Source organism: Drosophila suzukii, chromosome 3 (assembly GCF_043229965.1).
Source record: "Drosophila suzukii chromosome 3, CBGP_Dsuzu_IsoJpt1.0, whole genome shotgun sequence".
In the NCBI taxonomy this organism is placed as follows: domain Eukaryota; kingdom Metazoa; phylum Arthropoda; class Insecta; order Diptera; family Drosophilidae; genus Drosophila; species Drosophila suzukii.
This window is the reverse complement of record NC_092082.1, coordinates 20,547,995-20,571,864: the sequence shown is the minus strand read 5'-3', so window position 1 is coordinate 20,571,864 and position 23,870 is coordinate 20,547,995. Positions and strand designations below refer to the sequence as shown.

General features: G+C 41.2%; 12 protein-coding genes across 12 annotated transcripts; 7 read left to right on the top strand and 5 right to left on the bottom strand.

The window, feature by feature from the left end:
- The first annotated feature begins 321 nt into the window (after window positions 1-321).
- Window positions 322-1,883, top strand: Sod1 (Superoxide dismutase 1). The gene is made up of 2 exons (XM_017079946.4): window positions 322-438; window positions 1,314-1,883. The coding sequence occupies exons 1-2, from the start codon at window positions 376-378 to the stop codon at window positions 1,707-1,709; spliced, it is 459 nt and encodes a 152-aa protein (XP_016935435.1). The 5' UTR covers window positions 322-375; the 3' UTR covers window positions 1,710-1,883.
- A 264-nt stretch (window positions 1,884-2,147) lies between these two features.
- On the bottom strand, window positions 2,148-4,688 carry emei (transmembrane protein 161-like emei). The gene is made up of 7 exons (XM_017079945.4): window positions 4,528-4,688; window positions 3,967-4,341; window positions 3,435-3,730; window positions 3,118-3,375; window positions 2,885-3,059; window positions 2,553-2,822; window positions 2,148-2,498 (listed from the first exon to the last, which is right to left on the bottom strand). Exons 1-7 carry the CDS (start codon window positions 4,528-4,530, stop codon window positions 2,379-2,381), a joined length of 1,497 nt encoding a protein of 498 aa, XP_016935434.4. The 5' UTR covers window positions 4,531-4,688; the 3' UTR covers window positions 2,148-2,378.
- A 220-nt stretch (window positions 4,689-4,908) lies between these two features.
- Window positions 4,909-5,692, top strand: LOC108013919 (uncharacterized). Its single transcript, XM_017079924.4, has 3 exons — window positions 4,909-5,149; window positions 5,206-5,328; window positions 5,405-5,692. The coding sequence occupies exons 1-3, from the start codon at window positions 5,003-5,005 to the stop codon at window positions 5,609-5,611; spliced, it is 477 nt and encodes a 158-aa protein (XP_016935413.2). The 5' UTR covers window positions 4,909-5,002; the 3' UTR covers window positions 5,612-5,692.
- Window positions 5,693-6,031: 339 nt separating this feature from the next.
- Window positions 6,032-6,422, bottom strand: LOC108013897 (probable transcription-associated protein 1). Its single transcript, XM_036814550.3, has one exon. The coding sequence runs from the start codon at window positions 6,404-6,406 to the stop codon at window positions 6,035-6,037; it is 372 nt and encodes a 123-aa protein (XP_036670445.3). The 5' UTR covers window positions 6,407-6,422; the 3' UTR covers window positions 6,032-6,034.
- Window positions 6,423-7,557: 1,135 nt separating this feature from the next.
- Window positions 7,558-7,996, top strand: LOC108013898 (probable transcription-associated protein 1). The gene has a single exon (XM_070995846.1). The coding sequence runs from the start codon at window positions 7,609-7,611 to the stop codon at window positions 7,978-7,980; it is 372 nt and encodes a 123-aa protein (XP_070851947.1). The 5' UTR covers window positions 7,558-7,608; the 3' UTR covers window positions 7,981-7,996.
- Window positions 7,997-9,721: 1,725 nt separating this feature from the next.
- Window positions 9,722-10,015, top strand: LOC118877204 (uncharacterized). Its single transcript, XM_036814549.3, has one exon. It carries the CDS (start codon window positions 9,722-9,724, stop codon window positions 10,013-10,015), a length of 294 nt encoding a protein of 97 aa, XP_036670444.3.
- A 1,959-nt stretch (window positions 10,016-11,974) lies between these two features.
- LOC108013918 (Golgi-associated plant pathogenesis-related protein 1-like) lies at window positions 11,975-13,000 on the bottom strand. The gene is made up of 4 exons (XM_017079923.4): window positions 12,868-13,000; window positions 12,680-12,817; window positions 12,292-12,629; window positions 11,975-12,241 (listed from the first exon to the last, which is right to left on the bottom strand). Exons 1-4 carry the CDS (start codon window positions 12,910-12,912, stop codon window positions 12,037-12,039), a joined length of 726 nt encoding a protein of 241 aa, XP_016935412.4. The 5' UTR covers window positions 12,913-13,000; the 3' UTR covers window positions 11,975-12,036.
- A 1,841-nt stretch (window positions 13,001-14,841) lies between these two features.
- Window positions 14,842-16,010, top strand: Elo68beta (Elongase 68beta). The gene is made up of 4 exons (XM_036814538.3): window positions 14,842-15,176; window positions 15,250-15,412; window positions 15,465-15,636; window positions 15,696-16,010. Exons 1-4 carry the CDS (start codon window positions 15,007-15,009, stop codon window positions 15,995-15,997), a joined length of 807 nt encoding a protein of 268 aa, XP_036670433.3. The 5' UTR covers window positions 14,842-15,006; the 3' UTR covers window positions 15,998-16,010.
- A 93-nt stretch (window positions 16,011-16,103) lies between these two features.
- APP-BP1 (Nedd8-activating enzyme E1 regulatory subunit APP-BP1) lies at window positions 16,104-18,137 on the bottom strand. Its single transcript, XM_017080761.4, has 6 exons — window positions 17,928-18,137; window positions 17,702-17,866; window positions 17,001-17,646; window positions 16,607-16,940; window positions 16,302-16,550; window positions 16,104-16,243 (listed from the first exon to the last, which is right to left on the bottom strand). Exons 1-6 carry the CDS (start codon window positions 17,993-17,995, stop codon window positions 16,131-16,133), a joined length of 1,575 nt encoding a protein of 524 aa, XP_016936250.4. The 5' UTR covers window positions 17,996-18,137; the 3' UTR covers window positions 16,104-16,130.
- Window positions 18,138-18,146: 9 nt separating this feature from the next.
- Window positions 18,147-20,381, bottom strand: LOC118877284 (uncharacterized). The gene is made up of 2 exons (XM_036815256.3): window positions 19,804-20,381; window positions 18,147-18,599 (listed from the first exon to the last, which is right to left on the bottom strand). The coding sequence occupies exons 1-2, from the start codon at window positions 19,850-19,852 to the stop codon at window positions 18,550-18,552; spliced, it is 99 nt and encodes a 32-aa protein (XP_036671151.1). The 5' UTR covers window positions 19,853-20,381; the 3' UTR covers window positions 18,147-18,549.
- On the top strand, window positions 18,471-19,353 carry Irbp18 (Inverted repeat binding protein 18 kDa). The gene is made up of 2 exons (XM_017080762.4): window positions 18,471-18,697; window positions 18,841-19,353. Exons 1-2 carry the CDS (start codon window positions 18,581-18,583, stop codon window positions 19,063-19,065), a joined length of 342 nt encoding a protein of 113 aa, XP_016936251.1. The 5' UTR covers window positions 18,471-18,580; the 3' UTR covers window positions 19,066-19,353.
- Window positions 20,382-20,711: 330 nt separating the features above from the next.
- Window positions 20,712-23,766, top strand: LOC108020673 (uncharacterized). The gene is made up of 3 exons (XM_017089041.4): window positions 20,712-22,575; window positions 22,726-22,883; window positions 22,958-23,766. Exons 1-3 carry the CDS (start codon window positions 20,966-20,968, stop codon window positions 23,659-23,661), a joined length of 2,472 nt encoding a protein of 823 aa, XP_016944530.4. The 5' UTR covers window positions 20,712-20,965; the 3' UTR covers window positions 23,662-23,766.
- The last annotated feature ends 104 nt before the right edge of the window (window positions 23,767-23,870 follow it).

Sequence of the window (23,870 nt, the reverse complement as noted above, 5' to 3'; positions counted from 1 at the left end):
AATGAAAGATAAAGTAACAAAAATGTTGGTGATGTAAAATACAAAACCATTCTTTTATGTTTTTCGTTTTAATAAAATCGAGCCTATGAATTTTTAACCAGTTTTATGCCAATTTCCCAATTTAATTCATTTTGGTCTGTCTCATTGAATGAAATCGGTACATTTAAAAATACATGAAACGGTGCTTACTTTTGAATTATACGATTGTGAATTCTGATTTGCATAACCACAGCAATAGTATGTGATCATTGATTGATGTAAGTACTCAAGCCCTGGTTCCTGGACTTTTCAGCCTAACCCTGCGACGGTCACACTGTACGAGATACCTGAAAAGTTTGCAAGTTTTTTCGTCTTGATAAATAATCAATTGTCGAAATGGTTAAAGCTGTCTGCGTAATTAATGGCGATGCCAAGGGCACTGTTTTCTTTGAGCAGCAGGTAAGAGCCGATTACATTTTGGGATGATCTCCACGAAAAAGGGGATTAGAAACAGTGGTTCTAAAGGTCAAGTTGCCGGCAGTCCCCCGCAGAGCCCCATTTCCTACATGCTGTTTAAAATTCCTTCGAGCATTTCAATTAAGTCCGATTGCGATTTTTGCATAGTCACCTAACAAATGCACAATTATATAAGTCCAACAACGATGCGTATATGTATACGCTCAAGTACTTACAACTAGGGTCAAAAAAATAGCACTAGAGATACTGTAAATGGTTTCACAGGCTCTGGTAACGGTATATAGCACCACCATTTACAATTCCCTTAATCAATTCATAATAAAATTATCGATTAGAACTTCAAGAAAAATAAAATGTTCCCAACATATTTTTTAATTCTTTTGAATACCAAGAGATTTGAATCACAATATAAAGATCTAAACAATAAGTAGCTAAAGATAGCATGAAATTGGTACATCAGTTTAAGAATTTTTTAATAAAGTAATACCAGTTCAAGTCATATGTGTCAGAGATAATAAGAATAAAATTTGATGCTTACAGATAATATGTAAATGCCCTGTGGGGGTATTATAATCTATAGAGAGTAGTGCATCATTTGTTATCATTTTTTTATTTAACTTGCTTAGAAATAAATATAAAGAAGTTTCTAGAATAGCAGTAAAAACTGTTAATTTAGAAATAATAAATTTGCCCGTGGTGGATCTATGCTCATGAGTGTAGTTATCATTGAAGGACAAGTATTTAAGTGTTTTGGTTTGGACTCGTCATGATTTAACACAACTTCTGCGTTATCAGGGGACCTGCCTTATCTTTTTCGTGGGACTAATTGTAACCCACTCTCTTTATCCCTCCCACAGAGCAGCGAGACTCCCGTGACGGTCACCGGAGAGGTGTGCGGTCTGGCCAAGGGCCTTCACGGATTCCACGTTCACGAGTTTGGGGACAACACCAACGGCTGCATGTCGTCCGGACCGCACTTCAACCCCTATGGCAAGGAGCACGGAGCTCCCGCCGACGAGAATCGTCACCTGGGAGATCTGGGCAACATTGAGGCGAGCGGCGACTGTCCCACGAAGGTCAACATCACCGATTCGAAGATCACGTTGTTCGGCGCCGACAGCATCATAGGGCGCACCGTTGTGGTCCACGCCGATGCCGATGATCTCGGCCAGGGTGGCCACGAGCTGAGCAAGTCCACGGGAAACGCTGGTGCCCGCATTGGCTGCGGCGTCATTGGCATTGCCAAGATCTAAGCGATAATCTATTCCGAAGTCGGCCCCTGTGCTGAACTACTCTATTTAGCACTACCCTCTGGAAATATGCAAACGATATACTTCTAAATATACATAGCCTGTGGTCTGTTAGGTTAATACGCAACCTTTGAGGTTCAATAAATTGGTGTTTTCAAATCAGCCTATAACCAAAAAGCATTGTTTTTCTGAATAAAAATCATTCTAAATGTAAATGACTTTATCCATATAAAAGAGATGAAGTTTTGAGGTTCATATAAGAATTATAACTTGTGTCTCAGTGGATTGAACATTGAACATTGAAAACTGAAATTCTAAAGTCTGAATCGAAAATATTTTAGGAAGAACCTAGGTTTTTTCACAACATTCTTGATGCTAAATCGAAAACTACAAATAATGATGAGCTACTCATTTGTTGAATTTTTTGATAATATACATATCTTAGTTTTAGATTATCTTTTATTTACTTTGGTTACTCTCAGGGCAGCCTGGTTTAAAGTCTTTGTTACACACAAACAATGAGTAAAGTAGTATTATTTACAAAACATGGTGAGAGTCAAGGTATTCGCCAGATGAGTAGAAAACAATATTAATTGCATGTGCGATACAAATCGACTACGAAAGAACAAAGTTCTACGACTATAAGGATTCCAGGTGTGTATTTAAATGGCCTTAGGTCTTGTTGAAATATGACTGGTAGACAATGCCCAGGGATGAAGTGGCGAACAACGTAAAGTAGCTCCACCAGGTGGCAAAGCCCAGAAAACCCTTGTACACCTCTGTGGAAAAAACCTGCAAACATCAGGGGTTAGGAACGGTTGTAACAGGCAGAAGAAAAGTTCTTACATTTTTCAGGCTGCTGAAAGAAGCCTGCAGAGATTGCGCCGACTCGAGGATATTAAAATCACCATCTCCTTCAGACACTGCACCACCAGCTCCCGCTGGCTCCACTTCGCTTGCTGCACATTCGTGTTGCAGGACGCCGCTTTCCCGGAAGATTCCCGCCCAACTGAAGCCGCCTAGACTCTTGTACATAAGCGTGAGATAAAGGCACAGAATCAAAGGGGCAGCAAATTGCAGGGTCACAACACACAGATAGTAGAAAATCGACGAGATCTGCAAACGAGAAAATGGATAGATGAGATCCTTGATCGTTTTCTACATTAGTTCTGCCTTACCTTCTGCTTAAACTCAACATTGGTGATCCGACCGGCCTCCTTGCGCAGATCCAGGATCTTGTCGTGGGCTAGATTCAGGTACGACTGCAGATATATGGGCATCAGGGCAAAGCGGACCACAACCACTAGGATCACCAACAGCAGGCGAAGGGTCTCGAACACGTGTGGCTTTAATCTGCAGAAACGATCAGAGTTATAGTTTTAAAGAAAACAGAGGGAGAACTACTGCTTACAGTGGCTGTTGCATTCCCTGGAACACGCGCACCGTCAAGTAGTCGCGGCTAATGGGGCGTATCCACAGGATGACCAGGATGAAGGGCAGCACGAAGCTGAGATTCAGGAGCACTTGCAGCAGCTTATTACCGCGGCAGTACTTCAGCGAATCCCAGTGCATCTTGGCCATCCGCAAGCCGGGAAAGGTAAACAGCGAGCCGAGCAGGCCGCATCCCATCGCCAAAAAGAACTTGACCACGATCTTGGAGGCGGGACCACTGCAAAAATAAAATAAAACTGAGCGAATAATTCGGGGCTATTGAGTCGGTAAACTCACGACGATGGCAGGCCCTGCTCGGTGAGGAACTTGGAAGCACTGGCATTAAAGCTGGCATAGGCATCCTCCAGTCCCGTCTCCAGGATCCGTTCGTCCACGATCAGCACGATCATTGCCACCAGCAGGTAGACCAGGCAGGCTACAATCACCATCGATCTCTCGCCGATTGACTCCTCACTTTGAAAGTAGAGCACCGTGAGCGAGGAGAGTAGCTTTAGGGCAAAGAAGATGACTAGCAGGCACCAAACCATGCTGAGGTTGATCTCCTGGCGCAGTGGGTAGTAAAAGTGGAAGAGCTGTGGGCGGCAAAACGGAAATTTTGATATTGTTTGCTTTCTGGAAACTAAATTTCTACAAAAAGCACATTATAGTTATATTATCCGAAAAGATATACAAATGTGGCGTTCCTGGATGCTATAGACATCTCTTCTACCTCTATGGATCTTCGGAATTCGCTTGGAAGGAATACTAGTATAGATTCTGTGTACATCTGTGAACCAACATTCATCCATTCGTTGCACCTTACGCCCACCTCAGAAACCACGTAGACGATGCCAGTGTAGACGCTGAAGTCCAGCAGCCACTGGTATTCGGTGAAGTATCGCAGGTGGATCACATCCCTCTCGAGAACCGGTGACGTCTGCAGCTCCACTTCGATGCTGCGCGGTATGTGGAACTGTCCAGATCCTCCAGTTCCCGACCCATTTGCCTGTTTGTTACGGCCACCCTTCGGCGGCTTCTCCTTGGGCACTCCGCCACGGGATCGCAGCTCGTCATCGGTGGGATGCAGGTAGCGATGCAGGCCAGTGCGGCACAGAATCCACTTGGCGAAGGAGTAGTGCGGACTCAGCTTTTGGATGACGCTGACCATCACCAAGGTGATGACCAACTGGGCGCCCAGCACAGCCTGGCAAGAGGATAGGAAGAAAATCAAGCATCAGCACATGTCGTGGCTATTTTTGGGGCCCTGCGCTCCGGTCTATTTTTGGTTCATTATTACGACGGACTCCTAATTTTTCCGGGCAAGCCGGTTCGTTTGGCCAGTTTTTCCCCCTCATAGGAAGCACTTTTCAGTCATCTTCACTGAACTCACCATCGCTTCCTATTGCCTTGGAGACGTGAAAGTTTCTGAAGTTACAGCTTGTGTTAATTCCAGCGCTAATTAATTCATCATTGTTAATTAAAAGCGGAAATCTCTAACAATTTTCGTCAAAAATTTTCTTTTGTGGGGCCAGTGTGACCGTTTGGTGGATTCTGCAGAACGTCAAAGAAAAGTATGTATAACTTTTTGGAAAACAAATTGGCGGGAGTTTAAATAAAGAAAGAAGAAATAAAGAAAATTTTTTGGAATTTCTTAAAATTGTAATTGCATTTTAAGTTTACATTAATATTACATATGCTTTGTAGAAGGAACGATACGAGTTACAAGTCAAGTCACTGGAATTTATATCAAGAAATAAGAATTAAAAAAGATTATAACAACCTTCCTTTGTTTTTAGTTTCTTATTTGAACTTCGAAAGTTATTCCTAAATTTCTGTAAAAAGCAAGCCCAAATTTGAAACCAAAAATGTCGAAAGGGAATCAGCCAAACTTTAGTAAGATCTGGGATCTCGGAAAGTGGAATTCGCGGGACATTAAGCACTACAGCTCCATATCACGCATTCAAAAACAGCTTCGCATTGGAAACTGGGAATATCTCTGCCAGCATCCAGAGGTAGTTATATTTGACCCCGTTTTTAATGCTACATTTTTTTAATAAGCGTTTTTCAGATACGTGCCATAATCCGGGTTATCCTGCACCAGGCCCTCAATGCAAAGCCAAAACCAGATAATCTCCGAAAGTTTGTGGCCGAATTGTTCAACTGCGGACAGAACCCGTTGTTAGTGCCTATGGTAAAATGAACCTAGTAGAACCCTATATACAAATTAAACACCTAGCATTAATTATTAACCTCCGAATTTTGAATAGATAAATACCCAGTTGAAGTACGTAAAGGATCAGTTACATCGGGGCCGCTGGAGTCAGTTTGATGCTGAGATGCTCTTTATGGAGAGTCCTTCGACACACTCGCTCCTATCAACGGCCTCCGAGGACAGCAATGTCCATCCTGTCCTCACTTATGCCCTTGTGTTTAAAAAACCCGATGAGTGCGGCATCGATAAGCCCCCATTTTAGAACCTAATATTTCATCATATCATTATTTTGAATATTGTGAACCGAATCCATTGAATAAATCTCAATTGTTCTAGTATTATATTTTATTGTATTGCTCTCTATTTTGGAATCAATTCCAATCAATTTCAATCAATTTCCTTTGGTATACCTTAAATTTCTCAAGTGCACCTTATAGGCAGATTAAAGTAGAACCTTAAAAATGTCCATGAAAATGTTGATCGCCCTAATGACCCTGCAAGCGATCGTCATATTGTCAAGTGGAGAGCAGGTACGAAATAATATATTTCTAAAAGGTACCCAAAACTTCATTATAGAATTCGGAATATGGAACTCTTATAAGAACCAAAAACTTTAAAAATATTGGTGCCCCAAAAGTAAAAACCGAAGCTGTTTCTAAGGTCAAACTTTATTTATCAGTGATCTTTAGTTGCGGGCGAAGCGGCGACCGACTCGGCGCTCACGCACGCGGATGCGCCTCACGACACGACCGCCATCATCATCGCCATCGCGTTCCCTGCGGCGCCTCTCTCCTCCACCTCGTCGGATGATGACGATCCTCCTCCTGCGGTGCCTGCGACGATGCCTTCTCCTGGTCGCCTCGGTGGTGGCGGCAGTGGTGGTGGTGGTGGTGGCGTCAGTGGTGGTGGTGGTGGTGGTGGTGGTGGTCGTGGTGGTCGCTGTGGTCGCGGTGTCGGATGTCGTGGAGGAGGAAGAGGGGTCACTGGTAGTTGCTTGCGATGACAGGGCAACCAGAGCGGCCAGGACGACCAGGGATAGCGCAAGAATAGGACGCATGTCGACTGCTCTTTAGGCTTGGCCTTGGATTATGATTCTCCCATCCAATGGACCAACTTATATATAGCTGGGCATCTGGAGTTCACGTTAATGCCAGGTCTCCCGTTGTTTGCAGACCAAATATGTAACCTGGGGTTTTACCAGATCTGGATAGTTTTGGACTACAGTTTTCGTTGTTCTATTGTTATGGTTACTAAATGTCTGTTAAATTAGTCTTAGCAATGAAATGTAGTCAAAAATACATTATTTAACCTTTCATTTCTTGAAGACTAATGGCATGCAGATTCCTGAGCTTCTTACGCAGCGCATGTTTTTTTCGGCAGCGTTTTGATGCTAGAATAAAAATTTTAACTGAAATGTTTTGTTCTCATTAAAACCTATCGATTGACCCAAAAAAAGTTTGCCACGCCCACTCTAGCGGATATCTCGGAAGCTATCAAAGATATAGAATTGGGATTTCAGATTTAGGTTCCGTAGCCTTGAGCGCAGCGCAAGTCTGTTACGCGAATATGACACGCCCACTCTAACGCCCAACAACCGCCCAATCCTGTGGCGCCCACAATTTTCATGCTAGAAAAAAATGTTTAAGTCAAATGTATTAATTTCGTCAATACCTATCGATTGACCCAACAATAGTTGGCCACGCCCACTCTAACGCCCATAACGCTTAAATCTCTCAACCGCCCACATAACCATATATTGAGATCAGGGGTAGGTGGCGCATTTCAGTCTCGCTTTGCTGCTTGCATATCTCCATTTCCCTTGTGTCCTTTTAGCTGAGTAACGGGTATCTGATAGTCGAGGTACTCGACTATAGCTTTCTTCCTTTTTTTGGGTTAACGTTTTCGTTGTTCTGTTCCTATGGTTCTTTGTCTTGATTTTTATTTGGAATTCAGTTAAAAAACTTTATGTACTAAAACCGGGAATAGTTTTCAAGAAATGAAAAGTTAAATAATGTATCTTTGTCTAAGTTTCATTGCTAAGACTAATTAAACAGACATTTTGTATCCATAACAATAGAACAACGAAAACTCTAGTCCAAAACTATCCAGATCTGGTAAAACCCAGAGCAGGTTACATATTTGGTCTGCAAACAACGGGAGACCTGGCATTAACGTGAACTCCAGATGCCCAGCTATATATAAGTTGGTCCATTGGATGGGAGAATCATAATCCAAAGCCAAGTTTAAAGAGCAGTCGACATGCGTCCTATTCTTGCGCTATCCCTGGTCGTCCTGGCCGCTCTGGTTGCCCTGTCATCGCAAGCAACTACCAGTGACCCCTCTTCCTCCTCCACGACATCCGACACCGCGACCACAGCGACCACCACGACCACCACCACCACCACCACCACCACCACTGACGCCACCACCACCACCACCACTGCCGCCACCACCGAGGCGACCAGGAGAAGGCATCGTCGCAGGCACCGCAGGAGGAGGATCGTCATCATCCGACGAGGTGGAGGAGAGAGGCGCCGCAGGGAACGCGATGGCGATGATGATGGCGGTCGTGTCGTGAGGCGCATCCGCGTGCGTGAACGCCGAGTCGGTCGACGCTTCGCCCGCAACTAAAGATCACTGATAAATAAAGTTTGACCTTATAAACAGCTTCGGTTTTTACTTCTAGGGCACCAATATTTTTAAAGTTTTAGGTTCTCATAAGAATACCTTATCCCGAGTTCCATAACGAAGAAGTAGGGACCTTTAAGAAATGTATTAGTTTGTAATCCTTTGGTCCAAATCCTCTTTATCTGCTTTCGACTTGACAATGTAAGGGTCGCGACATCCTAGCTAGGAACCCCCAGGGTAAGGGAAAAGATTAATAACGATCGCTTACTGGCTCACACCAACCGATTAGCAGCACCAAAAAATGACGAAACGTCGAAACTCGCGGGATCTACGGACAAGGGACATTACTTATCATGCGTCTTGAGGAAACAACAAAGTTTTGTCGCTGTTAAAGAATTGTCTAAGTATTCTATAATAATGTTATGTTTTATGTTACTTTGTCCTCTAAAACAATTGGGCGTTTAGTAACTGTTAATCAACCTTTAAAAATAAATATTATAAAAAGGACTATCTCTTGAATTTTAAAATTTTTCTACCTACGCACAATAGTTTCAATGATATAATAAGAATAATATTGTATAATACTGTTATATATAACAATAAACCCTTGTTAAGCACCGCACATTATTATTTTGTATGTAAAGTATTTTCCCTTTGTTTGGTGACTATATTATACCCTTGAAGAGGTTAGAAGTCAGAAGCATGTAATAAAGTGAAGAAGACGTTCCTCGATTAGACGATCCTTGACTATCTGTTTCCCATCGTCATAACAGATCAAGTTTGATCAAACTTGAAAAATTTCATTGTTATTGTATTGTATTTTGAGCAAATTATCTAAGCTTTTCGCATACAAAGGTTTATTCTATTGCAGCGTGCCGAATCAGAACATTTTAGAAAGTTGATTATTGAGCTGAGTGAAGGTACAAGCACTTTTCGTCTAAAAACTTGATATTAGGATAGGATATTAGGATATTACCTCGTTAAGAGGTGTTTTTATTTGATATCAGAATAATTGGTCTACTTTCCCACAAGCCGTAGATCTGATGTTTCTTATATGAAGCTGTTAAAACTATTTAATTGGTTTAATAACCCTAAAATAGAGTTTCAATACGCACATACAAAATTCAATGCTCAACCATTTTTGTTGCTATACTCGGATGTAGGACTACCGTTTGAAGATTAAACAGAAATCGCTAGAGGAGATTTTTAACTATAGCAAAAAAACTATAAAAAAAATGATTAAAAAAAACTTTTGTCTATAATTTTCAAACTATCGTAGTTAAACAAATAACGTTAGGAAATCGTGCGTTATAGCTTAATTCAGGTGTAATGAAATAAGCCTAACGTAAAGACTAAACAAATAGACCAAACGTGTGGTAAATTTGTTGAAGTTTGTACACATTTGCATAACTGAGTGCTAAGTTAACATTCTGACTACCAACGTTTACTGTTAGTATTTAACAATAGAATTCTAGTCAATATCTGGATAGGAAAGAGAACAAAATTTCTAATTAAACAATCCAACAGTAAATATAGCAAACTTGGCCCAAAAGTTAAACACGCGAATGCTGAAATAGGAAAATTTAGTTGTTAGGCATGTTATTTCTAATATCAAATAATAAATCTTAAAATTTTCCACTCTCTTGACGCAGTAGTTCAGGCTGTACGAGGCCTATAAATGGAGTGGAAATCGAATTAAGCCGAACACACTTCCTCTGGTACCTGCAATCAAATCACTTAGAATATGAGGCTCCTTCTCGTACTTACTGTGCTCGTGGTGGCCGTCTTCCTGACCTCCGTTCACTGCGCCTCCTCCGCCTCCGACACATCCGACTTGGGATCGACAGAATATGATGAGTCTGACAGCTCCAGTGGTTCTGTCTCCGACTCGGAAATAGCCTCCACGACATCCACCACGACCACCACCACCACCACCACAAAAGCTCCTGTGACCCACAGGATTCATCGCCGAAGACGCCGCACCATCAGGAGAACCATACGGAGGCGAGAAGCCGAAGGAAGACGTCGACGTGGTTAAACCAAAAAAGTGACTTAAAACAGAACAGTGTATGATCGTTTTACATACCAATTTTGACGGTCTAATAAAGGCATTTCACATTTTAAATCAAAGTTTTAACCAATTCTTATATTTATTAAATCTGCTCACCTCGAGAGCTAAGATTTCCGAAACTATAAAAGCTAGAAGTTGGTATTAGGCAGGCAGATTCTAGGGATTCTTGCGCAGCTCAAGTTTCTTTCAGCCGAATTCAATGATCATAAATCGCGAAGAACTGTGCCGCCCACAGCTTGGATGCTGATGCATGAAAGTCTTAGTATAAATGCATTTGTTTTGTCAAAATTCAATCAATTGTCCTAAGAAATCGTACCATTCTGTGAGACACCCACATTTTTGAAGATTTTCTTTGAAATCGATTATATTTATCAATACCTATCCTTATCCGAGAATTTTAACAATCGCAATGTTGTTTAAAATGTTGAGTAACTTAGAATAGTTATAGATGTGCCCTGGAACTTTGAAATTGGTAAACAGATGAACGGGTAACTAATGGTCGAGGCACCCTGTTTTCTAAGGGTCAAATAAAATGGTATTTCTGTTTCTGGAAAATGTGTTTCTGAACTACGGACTCCATACGTAAAACAATTGAAATATTAAGCCCTAGATATTGCTGATATTAATAAAACAACCAGAACATACAAATTAAAAAATTTTTGGATTTACTGAGATTTTATCAAAATTAAAAATAAATGTTTCGATGTTACGCATCACAATTTATTATTTTTATGTGGCCATCCATGGCCTGGAAAAATTTGTAATATAAACATGTTTTTATTAATTTCAAATTACTAATCGGAGAAAAAAAGGACGTAAAATTATTTATAAGATCATTTTTGTGTTAAAAGTGTTATAGCGAAGCAAAATAATATAGTTTAAGCTTTAATATCTTTAAATCTTAAGTTCCTGATCTACTTTTTAATCTGACGTAATTTTGTCGACTTCGATAAGCTCTTTATGAAAAAAGCTAAATCATCTGAAAAATTTTAGTAACAACACAAAAAATTTTGCAAAAAAAAATTCAAACAAAAAAGTTGAAAGTGAAAAAAGAACAGGGCCCTTGATAAAGAACACAATATAATAGTAAACAAGTGTTTAAAAAGTCTAGCTTTGTGATTGTATACTTGCAAGTTAGATATTGTCTCAAACTCTTTTGCTTTAAAAAACACCGGTAGACAGTGTTTTGCTCTCAGTTAGCAAATATGTAGATTAGGGCGGGTCGATGTGAACAGGGACAAGATAATTGGGGGGAACGTAATCTTTTAGGGATTTAAAACCAATATTTAGATCATAAATTTGCCAAGATTGCTTAGAACCCTTTAAAGAATAATTTTCGTCGTAGGATTTTTGGGCTCCCAATTCGACACACCCTAATGCACACGCTATAACAAAATAAACAGAACTTTAGTCTACTTATTTAGTCTTGGAGTTGGCTGACTTTATATTATAGGATAGACCTATAATTATAACTTTTAGGCGGCGAACAAGTCGATTGGGACTACGTAAAAGAATATCATTGCGATTTGTGGGATATTATGAGATTTTGAACATCTTTAATTATACCCGTTACTAAGACCGCTTCGATATCAAAGGACGCCAGAAATGTAATAAGTCGTAAGGGGGAAAATAATCTAGGGACAATTCTGAGCAACATGGCCAAGAAAACTTTATTATATCTTCAAAACCACGTTTCACAAGTATTATTTTTGACAGTAAAGATGGGTATTGATAATAAGAACAAAGCCTCATTTAAATTTTTACAAAATAATAAAAAATGTGGGCAAGTTTTTTGTCATGCAAAATCTCAAGTATAAGCTAACAAATCTTAAGCAAAAGCCAGTGTGTGGTCTTTTGTCCAATTTCACGATAATCCTACCTCTTACATACATTCCAACGAATACCAAATACATAAATAACAATTTGAAAACATTATGACACATCGCTAATATACATTTTTTAATGGTATTCCAAAACAATTTAAATAATTATGGAAACCAATGTGTAAGTGTTTGAAAACTAACTAATACAGCAAATATATAGGATTTCTTTCCGCATGCTTTTGACATAGTGGTAGTTTCTTCTTTCAAATACTCTGAATCTCCAGGTTCTGGTACGTTTTCTTCGTACTTGCCACGCACATTGCCAGGTGGAGAATACCTAACGACCATTATTTTCCTTAAATTTTTAGTCCTGTAAATAAATTAGTTGATTGGCAGACATTGACATAAAGCAGTACTTACCCTGGGTATTTTGGAGCTATACCCACTCCCATTTCTTTAGATGATTTCCATATGAGTGCAGTGTACTTATCAGTAAGAGCTTTTTCCATATCCGTTAGCGTATCCGCATCCGTATTTGTATCCGTGTCGTCACGCGGATCATATGAATCTTTTCCCATATCATACCACTCGCTAACACAAGATCTGAAACTAAACTCGCATATATTTTCTATATAATGGATTTTCTTTTCATCCGATATGGGATAAGCTATGTGATCCTTGAACTTGGCACGGTCTACTCTATCATCAGTCAGATACTCGAATAATTGTTGGTCTGGGATATTCAATGTAGCTAGATGCTTTGGGCGAAGATTATTAGGTTCGCAAAAAAAGGAAAAATGTTACTTACCTTTGCATAATCTTCGCAATCTTTACTCAGCTTTTTAGACAAGGATAATTTTGGCATACCATCCGATTCTCTAAGGTCATTGTGCTCTTTCCAAACAGATTTCGCTGTCACAATATCGCCCAAACAAATACAGTTGAGCTGAAGAAAAGGATATTTTCTAAATCGTCTTAACTTTCATTTTGACTTACCTTAAAAACAGCCAAAAATAGAACGACAATTTTGTACGGATACATAGTTTATGGAAAAAAACGTAGAATTTGCGGCTGGTTACTTGAAATGAAATATTTGGAAATGTTACTAGATAGGTACTTAACAAATGAATAACAAAACATGACTACTAATAAAAAAAACATGAGCTCATTTAAACATCACTGTAATTTTGCAGATATTTTTATACCCGTTACTTGTAAAATAAAAGGTTACGCTAGATTCTTTGATACGTATGTAACAGGTAGAAAGCGTTTCCGACCCTATGAATAATATATATTTTTGATCAGGATGTCAGTCCTTACCTCTGTCCGTCCGTATGAACGCTGCGATCTTGGAGAATAAACAGCTAGAAAAGTTGAATTAGGGATGCAGATTCTTGGGCTTCTTGCGCTGCGTAAGTTTAATTCAGCAGAGTGCCACGACCACTCTTACGCCCATAACGCTAAAACCTGTCTAGCACCAACAATATTTCATACATTGTAAAGGTGTAAATCGGATTTTGTTTGACTATCAATACCCATATATGTACATGCCAAAAAGTGTTTAAAATGGGCCATTTATTAAAATAACAAGGAAACAGTCAATTTGCAGCATGCTTATCTCCATCTCCATCGCACTCCCTTAGATGAGTAATGGCTATCTAATAGTCGAGGTCGGCGTTCTCTCTTGTTTTTTGTTGCTCCTCAAGAAACGGTCTAAACAGTCTAAATCCCCGAAAAAATTTACTTTAAAATATTCTGCAGTAGTAGTATTAATCGCAGGTGGCCGCAATCTTATTTGGTTTTCAGAATATAGGATTTTACAGTACCAAATTTGTAAAAAATCTTCCACAATGTTCCGAAATGACAATAGATGTAGATGTTGGTTGCCTTAGTAGCGATACGATTTTAGTATCAGTAGCTGATTAAAAATAATGTGATCTTTTTATCAAATGTCTTGGATGCCCTTTTTCCACTCTTTTGACAGATGTACATGTAAATCCCGATTACATATATTCCGATTCCTGATTATATTATATAACTTATAAGGATTTTCAGTTTTTTGTTGGATATGAGATAGTCAGTAGTCTCTCTCTTTTGTTAGTCTTAAGCTATAACAATAATAGCAGTCACATAGGAACTGCAGCTTTTAATTCGCAATTTTGCAAAAGCTGGGAAAATCCAGAGCGCGTAACATATTTGGTGTGCAAACAAGCGAGATCTGGCATGACTCCAGTTGCCCCAACTATAAATAGCTGGGTCCAGTGGCTGGTGGAATTAGAATCCCAAGTCCAGACGAAAGAGAAAAGAAAAATTGATCTTATCTATCAATTTCAATTTGGTAGATTTTGGTGTTCAACAAGTTATTCGCAATGGTCTAAAACTTAATACGTCCAGATAGAATGTATTCCAAAAACTCTTTTTCGCACAGCGAAGCGTTTTAACTTGTTGCAAAGGCGATAGCAAACCGCAAATATTTTATGGGAGTCTTCGAGACCTAGAGTATAATATACTTATTATCAAAGGCAACAGTACGTATGAGTGATAAACTTTGAAACCCTTAAAAGTATTTTTCTCAACAAATGTATTTTGGTATACCCTAAATGCCTTAATGGGCGCCGTACTTTCCATTTAAATGGAATAAGCTCCTGATTCGGAGATTTTTGAATTTTCCCTAAAATTAAACTGGTCTAAAGAATTCGCGAATCAAACGAGACGGGTTAGTTTTAGTTGTTATTATTCGCAGAGTGTACTGGGTCTACTTAGCTGGGTTCTCAAGACGGAACCTTAAAGCCTTATCAATTCTATGTCCTCCTCCCTGCCTTTCATTTTTAGGTTCGGCAAATTCTAATCATTTTAATGTGAATTGAGAGATAAAATATAACTAATTCATTTTGTATTAAATTCCATTAAAATCTGACACAGAAAATAAAGCTTGACTTTAGACACCAATTAAGATGCAGTCATAAAATGCTAAGTAAAAATCCCAGACCTTACCCAACGTTTATGCTCCAGCGACATGTAATTAAATTTGGGGGGAAAATATCAACGCATCAGCGGAGCGATCATGGTCAAAATTCGTATATAAGAGGCGAATGTTGGAGTCCAGCTTAGTCAGTCGGATCTGGAAACACTTAGATGGCGTCCGATAGCAACAATACGAAAATTGGCAGCTATTCGTATCCGTTTGCGGACTTGGCGGATGAGCGGACGCGGAATTGGCCACTGGTTGAGTCGCCTTGGAACGTACCCGCCCTGCTGGCCCTCTACTTGCTGATGGTGGCCTACGGGCCCAAATGGACAGCCAGGTGAGGTCGCGGTCAACCACACAACCCAACCAGCCAGCCATTACAAACGCCCACCGGCCACCCGGACTCTCAGGTACAAGCCGCTGCAGTTGAGGGTGCCCCTGTTTTGCCACAGTTTAGCCATGGCCTTCCTAAATGCCTATATCTGTCTGGAACTCTTCACGGCAACGCGGGCCCTCGACTATAGCCTCAGCTGTCAGCCGTGTCGGGTGAGCTATAGCCCACATGAAATGCGGGTAAGTTGCTGCTTTAAATAAACCAAAGTTATGAACTACAAATTTGAAACAGATTGCCGCGGCCTTTTGGTGGTTTTACATCTCAAAAATACTGGAATTCGCCGACACGGCTTTCTTTATCCTGCGCCACAAGTGGACGCAGCTGAGCTTCCTGCATGTGTACCACCACAGCACCATGTTTGTCTTCTGCTGGATCTTCGTCAAGTGGTTGCCGACGGGTTCGAGTGAGTCCCTGCCCTTGAATATCCAGTTCCCTTGTGGTTTATCCCTTTTTTTCAAACAGCTTATGTACCAACTATGATTAACTCCTTCGTTCACATCATAATGTACAGCTATTATGCTATGAGTGTACTGGGTCCTCGCATTCAGAAGTTTCTCTGGTGGAAGCGCTACTTAACTGGCCTCCAGCTGCTGCAGTTTACCACAGTCTTGTTGTGGGCATCACAGCTAGTTCTCCGAGGCTGCGAGTACGGAACCTGGCTAACCCCGGTTGGAGCAGCCTATATGGTTCCATTCCTATATATGTTCGGTAGATTCTATGTAGAAAAATACAAGGTATCCACAGCCGCCAAGAAAGCTGAGTAAACTAAATTAAAAAGTATTAACATCAAAAGACTTTCTTCGTCTTATTCTCAAGAAACAAATTATTTTAGAGACGAAGAATGACTCCAGTGTGTTAAAATAACAAATGTTAGGTTTCTATGAAAATATGATTTGTTTATAGCTTCAACGTGACACTTTCAGTGGTTATAGCATTGTATATAAAAGTATTATCGATGGGCTTGTATTGTTTGGTAATGATCTTGATCACCTCCTGGGCAGCACAGCCACCTGAAAAGGGTTAAAAAAAATATAACATCGAATTAACATTAGTACGGGAGCTATTTACCTATGAAAGCCGAGACCGCATGCAACTCGGCTCCGCCGTATCGACAAATCTCGTGCAGCACATCGTCGCTGATGGTGGCATGCATGCCCAAATCGCCCAGCATCTTGGCGGCAATGCTCTTCAAGCGTCCAATGTCCTGCTCCACGATGCACTCGCCGGGAATGTTGCCGCACTCACTGAGGAAACGCTCGTAGGCACGAAGCGCAAAATTGTAGGCGGTTAGATTGCCCTGCAGCTCGTTGTCCTCAACTAGAAGGCATGGTTTGGGTGTTATAGGGGTTTCTACAATATAAAAAGATCCTAACCTAGTTGCAGCAGGCGACTGCTCTTCTCGTATTCCTCCGCAATGCGAGTGCCCCTTATGACCGCCAATCCGGCCGCTTCCCGGCAAATCAGCCGCACACTTCTCTCATCAATGCTGTCGGCGGGCAGGGCCAGCTGCTTGAGGTAGTCCTGGCACTTGTGGTACACCTGGTCGGCATCCTGCAGCGCCTGTTGCCGGTAGACGTGCTGCAGGGCGATGTACGAGTCCGTGTTAGCCGTCATGTCGGGCAGAACGCCAGGCAGCGGCAGATGGCCCCCGTTCTCATGTATCACGAAGTGCTTAAGGGCCTTGGCCATGATCCAGAAGACGCTGCTCTGTAAATACAACATAAGTCTTTAAATATATGTAGGTGTGTAGAGATAATCAAGGGCCACCTTCTTGTTAAGCTGTTCACAGGCATCATCCTCGAAAATGGCTTTGAGGCTCTTGGGAACCTGGCCCGCTCCAAATGCCGTATTTACCGCCTTGATTGCCTCTTCGTGGTTCTCCTCATCCGCCTTCATCTCCTCCCGGATTGTCTCCCTCAATTGGTTTTTCTCCTTGTAATTTCGTGGCGTTTGGGCCCCGTCCGCCTGTTGCTTCTGCCAAACATTCAGGTATTTGTGGAGCACCAGTAACCAGGGCACCTTGCTGGTCACTTCGGTGCCTTCGAGGTGCTCCCGCAGAGCATCAAACGGATGCTCCAGGCGCAGATCGAACTGCCTGTTATCCGGATGCGCCTCTACGATGCAGTGCTCCCGTAATTGCAGGCGAATGGTGCCCAGCATCCCCAGGGATCGGCAGTATATGAATGGCACATTGACCTCCCACAAACGTTCGGCTAGAAGGAGCAAAGTCTGTTCATTCAGATTGGAGGCGATCACCAAGTCGAAGCTGTCGAAGAAGTTGGGCCTGTTGCCCAATATATAGTCGGCACTCTCGTCCACATAATCGCCGTTTACATCTGGATTCAGTTCCTGGAGGAGCTGCATGCAGGCAAAAGCCTTGGACTTGCCCAGATAGCTGGAGTCCAGGAAGAAACTGGGGGATAAATGATTTAGATTAATGTTCAAGGGTTATGGGGTATACCACCGACTTGTTGCCCAGATCCTCCTCCTTGACGGTGCTTCCATCGGCCACCGTGAAGCCTCCGATGCCAGGTAGGACCAATCCTTTCACAGTTTCACAGCCCACGGCCGTAACATTCACCAAACAGATTGTGGCCGCTTCCAAAAGCGTCTGTCCATGCTCGCCCCACAGCCTAAACAGCACTCATGAATGTAATTAGCATTCTCTTATTCAACTATGTATATGGGACCCACCTGATTTGTCTATCATATTTCTTGCTTTTATCCGAAAGTTCCGGTGATTTGGGCGCTGGCGAAGACATTTTACCGAGACGAGATTTTTGTGCAAAATAAGCCGGTTGCTTTAGAGGGCTTTTCAACACTTCTTGCCAACAAAAAGTGTTGTAAAGCGCTGGCAGCTGATTTTTCTGAACAATTTGATTATTCGGTCTGTTATTGAAATAACACTTGGAATTTAAACTCTTGCTTATTCAAAACATTTATTGACTGTTACGTATTACATTCCATTTAATTTTATTGCATTAGACTACATCTACGTACAAGAAATCAGTCTTTACAAATAAATTGTATAAACAGTTGATAAATAATAAAACAAAGTCTGAGCAAACCGAAAAATAGGTGTCTTGTTGTTGACAGTTTTTTTGAATAACATTTCAAGGCTATTTTGAATTTAGTTTTTCAAATAATTTAATAATACCGCGAACTGGTTGTTTGCTGGGCAGTGTACGCCGCGCGCTTTCCAACACTGCGGGGGCAAGTGAACAGCTGTTCGTTTTTCGTGTAATTTCACAACAAAACAACATCTGCGTCGCTGCGTTTCCTGCAGCATTTTTGTTAGTTTCAAAACAAATTTAAACTAAATACAGATCAGAATTATCACGGAGAGGATGCCGGCCAAGAGGAGGACTGCAAGTGCGGCGTCGACCAGCAAAAATAGCGATTCCCCGTTGAGTCCACGGTCAGACGATCCAGCGTACCAAGAAAAGAGAAAGAAAAACAATGAGGTATGTAAGTTTTGGGATGTAAACAGAGAGCTGGCCAGATGGCCGATAAATAGAGATTGGGAAACATGTTGCTGGCACTGGCGGCCCCCAGAAGTCCCCAAAAATAGATGCCCACTATTGATTTATTATTATTCTCGGAACAGGCTGTACAGCGCACACGCGAAAAGACCAAGAAGTCGGCCGAGGAACGGAAGAAACGCATCGACGAGCTGAGAAAGCAAAACGACGCCCTAAAAGTCCAGATAGAGCAGGGCGAAAAGCATATATCCACACTGAGAGATCTGATCATTCAGGGCGAGAAAACGGAGGACGGCCACCGCATCATCCAGGAGATTCTCGCCGGACCGGATCCAGATGACAATGACTAACGAGGAGCTGCTGCTGATTTACTTTATAATATTTACGTACTTTTAAGCCGTTTTTACTACCATGTTAGTCTTAACTGTTCTACTGATTCGGTATAGCTTCTCGAATTCCAATAACATTTTTTATATATAATCTGTTCATAACTTTCATTGGTAACCAATTCATCAGAACTGGTGGAATGTTAATGACAAAATGACATCCACATATTTTAAATTAATTTGCAGCATTCAAGAACAAAACATGCTAAAAACTTCAAAACCACATAAAATAAAGTAGTTATAATAAATCTGTGCAGTGTTTTTTACTATTTTCTACTTAAATTTAAAATGTCTTCACTTTTTGCAAGCTTTATACGAATATCCCAATTCAAAACATGACTAAAAGTGGTTTTGATTCACCATTTAATGATAACAATTTATTTTTGTTTGTATTTTTCATTAAATTTAAGTGTAAGTCACACAAAGAAAATTATTAAGATGTTACCCCTATATTCGATAAAATACTGGATAACAAAGACTTATCAGTACCAACTTGTGGGGTGGCGCCAACAACCCACAACTAAGTCTTTCCTTATCAGTTGATAAATGATTGTTTACGAAAACTCAAGAAGTAATATTGTACAAAAATGGCCACTTAAGCCTTAATATCATCCCATAGCTCATCGTTTCCTATCAGAACTAGCAAATACACAACAAATTTAACTACTTTTAAGTAGAATTTCCGGGAAAGCACATACTAACCGTCGTAAACGTCCAGCTTTTCCATGTGCAGGCTGAAGACCTCGTCCATTTTCGAGCTATTAAACTAGAACTAGAACTAGTGTGAGAATATCGTAGTGCCTATAAGATTCGGGTGTCCCGTTAAGTCTTGCTCTCTTTGCTATTGCTGCAGGCGCTGCTTCCGTCTCTTTGCTTCTTCCGCCGCTCCCAAAACATTGATTTATTGCACTTTTAGCACATTCATTTGATGAACGGCAATTCGACGGCGATTTAATTTGGGGTTTTGGCGTGTCGTGTCGAAATAGAAGTTGGATTGTGGCGTTTTTTTTCGCGTTCAATAAATTGCCGTCTTCCGCTAATTAGCACACCACCCGCACACTGATTTCCGATCCGATTTCAATTTGAAGTTGCTCACATGGCACGAGGCAAAAACTAGAATGTTTTGTCAGTTTTTTGGAGCGTTGCTTTGTTGTATCTGGCTGGTCGGCCGCCGAACGTTTATCTCCTTATTTTTTATTTATAATTTCACGTAACTTATTTTGGTTGTTTTGGTCACTGTCTCTCGCTCGCTCTTTCGCTGTAAGGCCAAGGCTTGCTCGCTCGCTCTTTCCCCTCTCTTTGGGTCAGTGTTGTAAAGTAAGCAAAGAGAAACAGCTGATTCTGTAGTCGTTTGATTTTTGAAATGTTTTTATAGGAACATCTTTAAAGAATATAACTTAAATAGTTTTATTGCAACTTTCCAAGCATATTTTCCCTTTCAGTAAACTCTACTGCTTGAGAAATTCTTGTAAAAGTCTAAGTATAACTATAATGTGACCGTACTCCATGTGGAGTTTTATTAACCAAAAGCCCAGGTCACACTTAACATTTTTAAATTTAAAACTTAAATTCAAAAAGCGATGGTTAACTAAAAAAGTATTACAGAACAAACAACAAAACAATACCGCTATTAAATAATCATAAAACAAACTCAAGCTCTAATCAATATTTGACAACAGTGCCTTTTCAAACGTTATTAACCCCAAAAATACAAAAGAAATAGTCAAGACTACAAAAGATATACTTTTAAATAATGCTACAAAATTTAGTTTAGTAATAATGCTGTTGCCCTTAAAGAACTATCAGTCCGCCGAAGACGACGCGAACCCGAATGTAACCCTTCTTAAACGCCAGATAGCTGAGAATGGAACTAAAACACAGGCGCTGTTGCTTCAGGCGTTCCGCTTCGAGTTGCCTAATGACGCCAATGCGTACCCGGTCCTCCAGGATCAGCTCCAGCGAAAGCCAGTCGGCAGAAGTCACTAAACCTGGTATAGAATCCATAACTTCCCCTACAACATCCAATACCCTGGGGAAACCGAAAAAGTCCAAGGGACTATTTTCATTTTTGTTTGGAAAACGAGTCCGTAAGTCCAAGAAGGAGGACCTTTTAAGGAGCCACAACTCTTCTTTCGAGGAACAAGATGTTAGGAAGCTAATTCGTCTCTACTGCAAACATGACAACCTGTACAACCCAAAAAACCTCTACTTCGGTAACAAAGAGATCGATGAGGATTGCTATAATGATATGATGCGCTCTTTTCCGGGAAAAAGCAGCTCCCAACTGAGATCCTGTATCGAAGAGTTAAGGATTCTGTTCGAGCGGGAATATACCATTATTGAAAGAGCAAGGAGGAAATATGGTGAAATATTGACGCCCTCCATTCGCTACTACAACGAGTTTCTTTTTTTGGTGCCCCATATCCGCAACGATTTCGATAGTGGAACCAGTTTGCTGTCTTCCAGAATACTTCCTTCCACGGATCTTAAAAACCAGATGGTCACCACGGAGATGTTGTGCCAGAAACTTACTAACTTTCCTGGTTTTCCTTTAGCTGCGTTTCCCGGAAACGTTTTACTGAAGAGGCTTAAAAAAACTAATAGACAAGGGGAAACCCGGGAGGCTCAGGAGGTGGATCAGAAGGAAGACCAGATCACCGAGCAGGAGAGTCTAGAGAAAAAAAAACCCAGTGATCATAAAGATGAGGTGAAGGAAAATATCAGTGAGCAAAAAGTTGAGGTGATGGAAAAAACCAGTGAACACGAAAGTCAAGTGAAGGATCAGGAGGATCAGCAGCAGAAGGTCACCTTTTCCCCTTCCTCGGAGCAGAAATCCATCGATTACAGTGAAGAAGGATCCCAGCAAAATAAAACCACCTCCAATATATCCACCCAATCGTCGTACTACGTCAATGAGCAGAATCTGAAAACCACCGACTTGACCTGCTCCTGTCGATCGGAAACATTGGATTCCCCTCAAAAACCAGTGGCCTGCCCTTGGCGACCGGAAAACACGCCGTGTGTGCCCAAATGTCGAGGAGCAGTTTCAAGTTCTACCCACACATATATTGCATGTCCCTGGCAGCCGGAAAAGGCACCTACCGTGTCCGAAACTAAAGTAGATCCCACGGAATCCTGTCCAAAATCGGATGCCATGGACGAAACGAAGCCCTCTACTCAGTCTGGGAATAGCCAGCAAGTGCAGATGCTTTGCGATATGATACGAACCGAACTGAGCACTGCTCCTGATTTTATATACTTCGATGCCAAGTGGCGGATCATAGAGATCTTGAGGGAGGTGCACAAGCGGCAGTTGGTTCATCAGAAAGCCATGCCGCAGCACAATCCCCACCGACCGATACCGCCACAAAAACGAATCTGTGGAGAACCTTATGTCATGCCCAAAAATCAGAAATACAAATCGGATAGAAACCCCCAAGAAAAAGGATCCCCGCGGATTTGCGATCAAATCAAGTGCCCGTACTGCTGCCGGAACAACTGAAACAGAACTGAATACCCATACTTTACTATCAGTAATAACTCTGACCCACTTAAAAAAGAGATAAGCCACTAGAGAGAAAAAAAACACTTTCTCTCAGACCCAAAAGCAGTTACACATTAGAGCACCATGGAATTGGACGAACTGATCAGCAGTTCCAAGCTGCTTAAACATTGGCCAAGTTTTCTTCTCTGTTTGGGGCTGGTTTGGATGATTAAAAAAGTGTTTTATAAGAGGAACCGAGGACCCCAAAGATATACTTTGAAGGAGCCAGTCGAGAAGGGTAAGTATTCTACTTGAAGTAATCAATTATTTATTAAATGAATAAATATTTTTTGATATCATCACATTTTGCAGTTGAGGATTGGGAAGATAACGATGATGCACTGCAGCCTGCCCTGGAGGAGAAGCCCCATGTGGCCTTTGTCCCCGGTGAGAATCTCAATCCAAATGGAGCAGATCGCTTCTATAAGCTGATTCAAGGACGTCGCAGCATTCGCTCCTTTAAAAGTCATCCCAAACCAGATCTCAGCGTTATAGAGGACTGCATCCGAGCAGCGGGAACAGCTCCCAGTGGAGCACATACGGAACCTTGGACTTACTGCGTTGTGGAGAACGCGGACATCAAGCAAACCATTCGGGAAATTGTGGAGCAGGAGGAGTTCATCAACTACAGCCAGCGGATGCATTTGCAGTGGGTCACTGACCTTCGACCCCTGCAAACCAACCACGTCAAGGAGTACCTCACAGATGCCCCGTATCTTGTATTGATTTTTAAGCAGACCTATGGACTAACGGGGACCGGAAAGCGGAAGAGGCACTACTACAATGAGATATCGACTTCGATTTCGGCTGGAATCCTTCTGTGTGCCCTTCAAGCTGCAGGACTCTCATCTCTGGTCACAACTCCCTTGAACTGCGGTCCTGCTCTAAGAAACCTCCTCCAGCGCCCCGTAAATGAAAAATTACTCATTCTATTGCCCGTTGGGTATCCAAAAGACGACTGCACAGTGCCGGATCTGGAGAGGAAGATCTTATCGGACTTTATGATTACTTTTTAAGGTTCATTTACGTCTCAGCAATCTACAAAATAGTGCAATAAAGATAAACAGAATTTCTGGTCATTTTGAAAAGTTGGGATTTGCTGGTTATTTAAAAATAGAGCTAATTTATGTTGCTTCTTATTATCTTAAAAAACATATCATAACTATCCTATGATTATAAAATTTAAAAAGAATTTTTTTTAAATATTTTTAAATCCAATGATAAA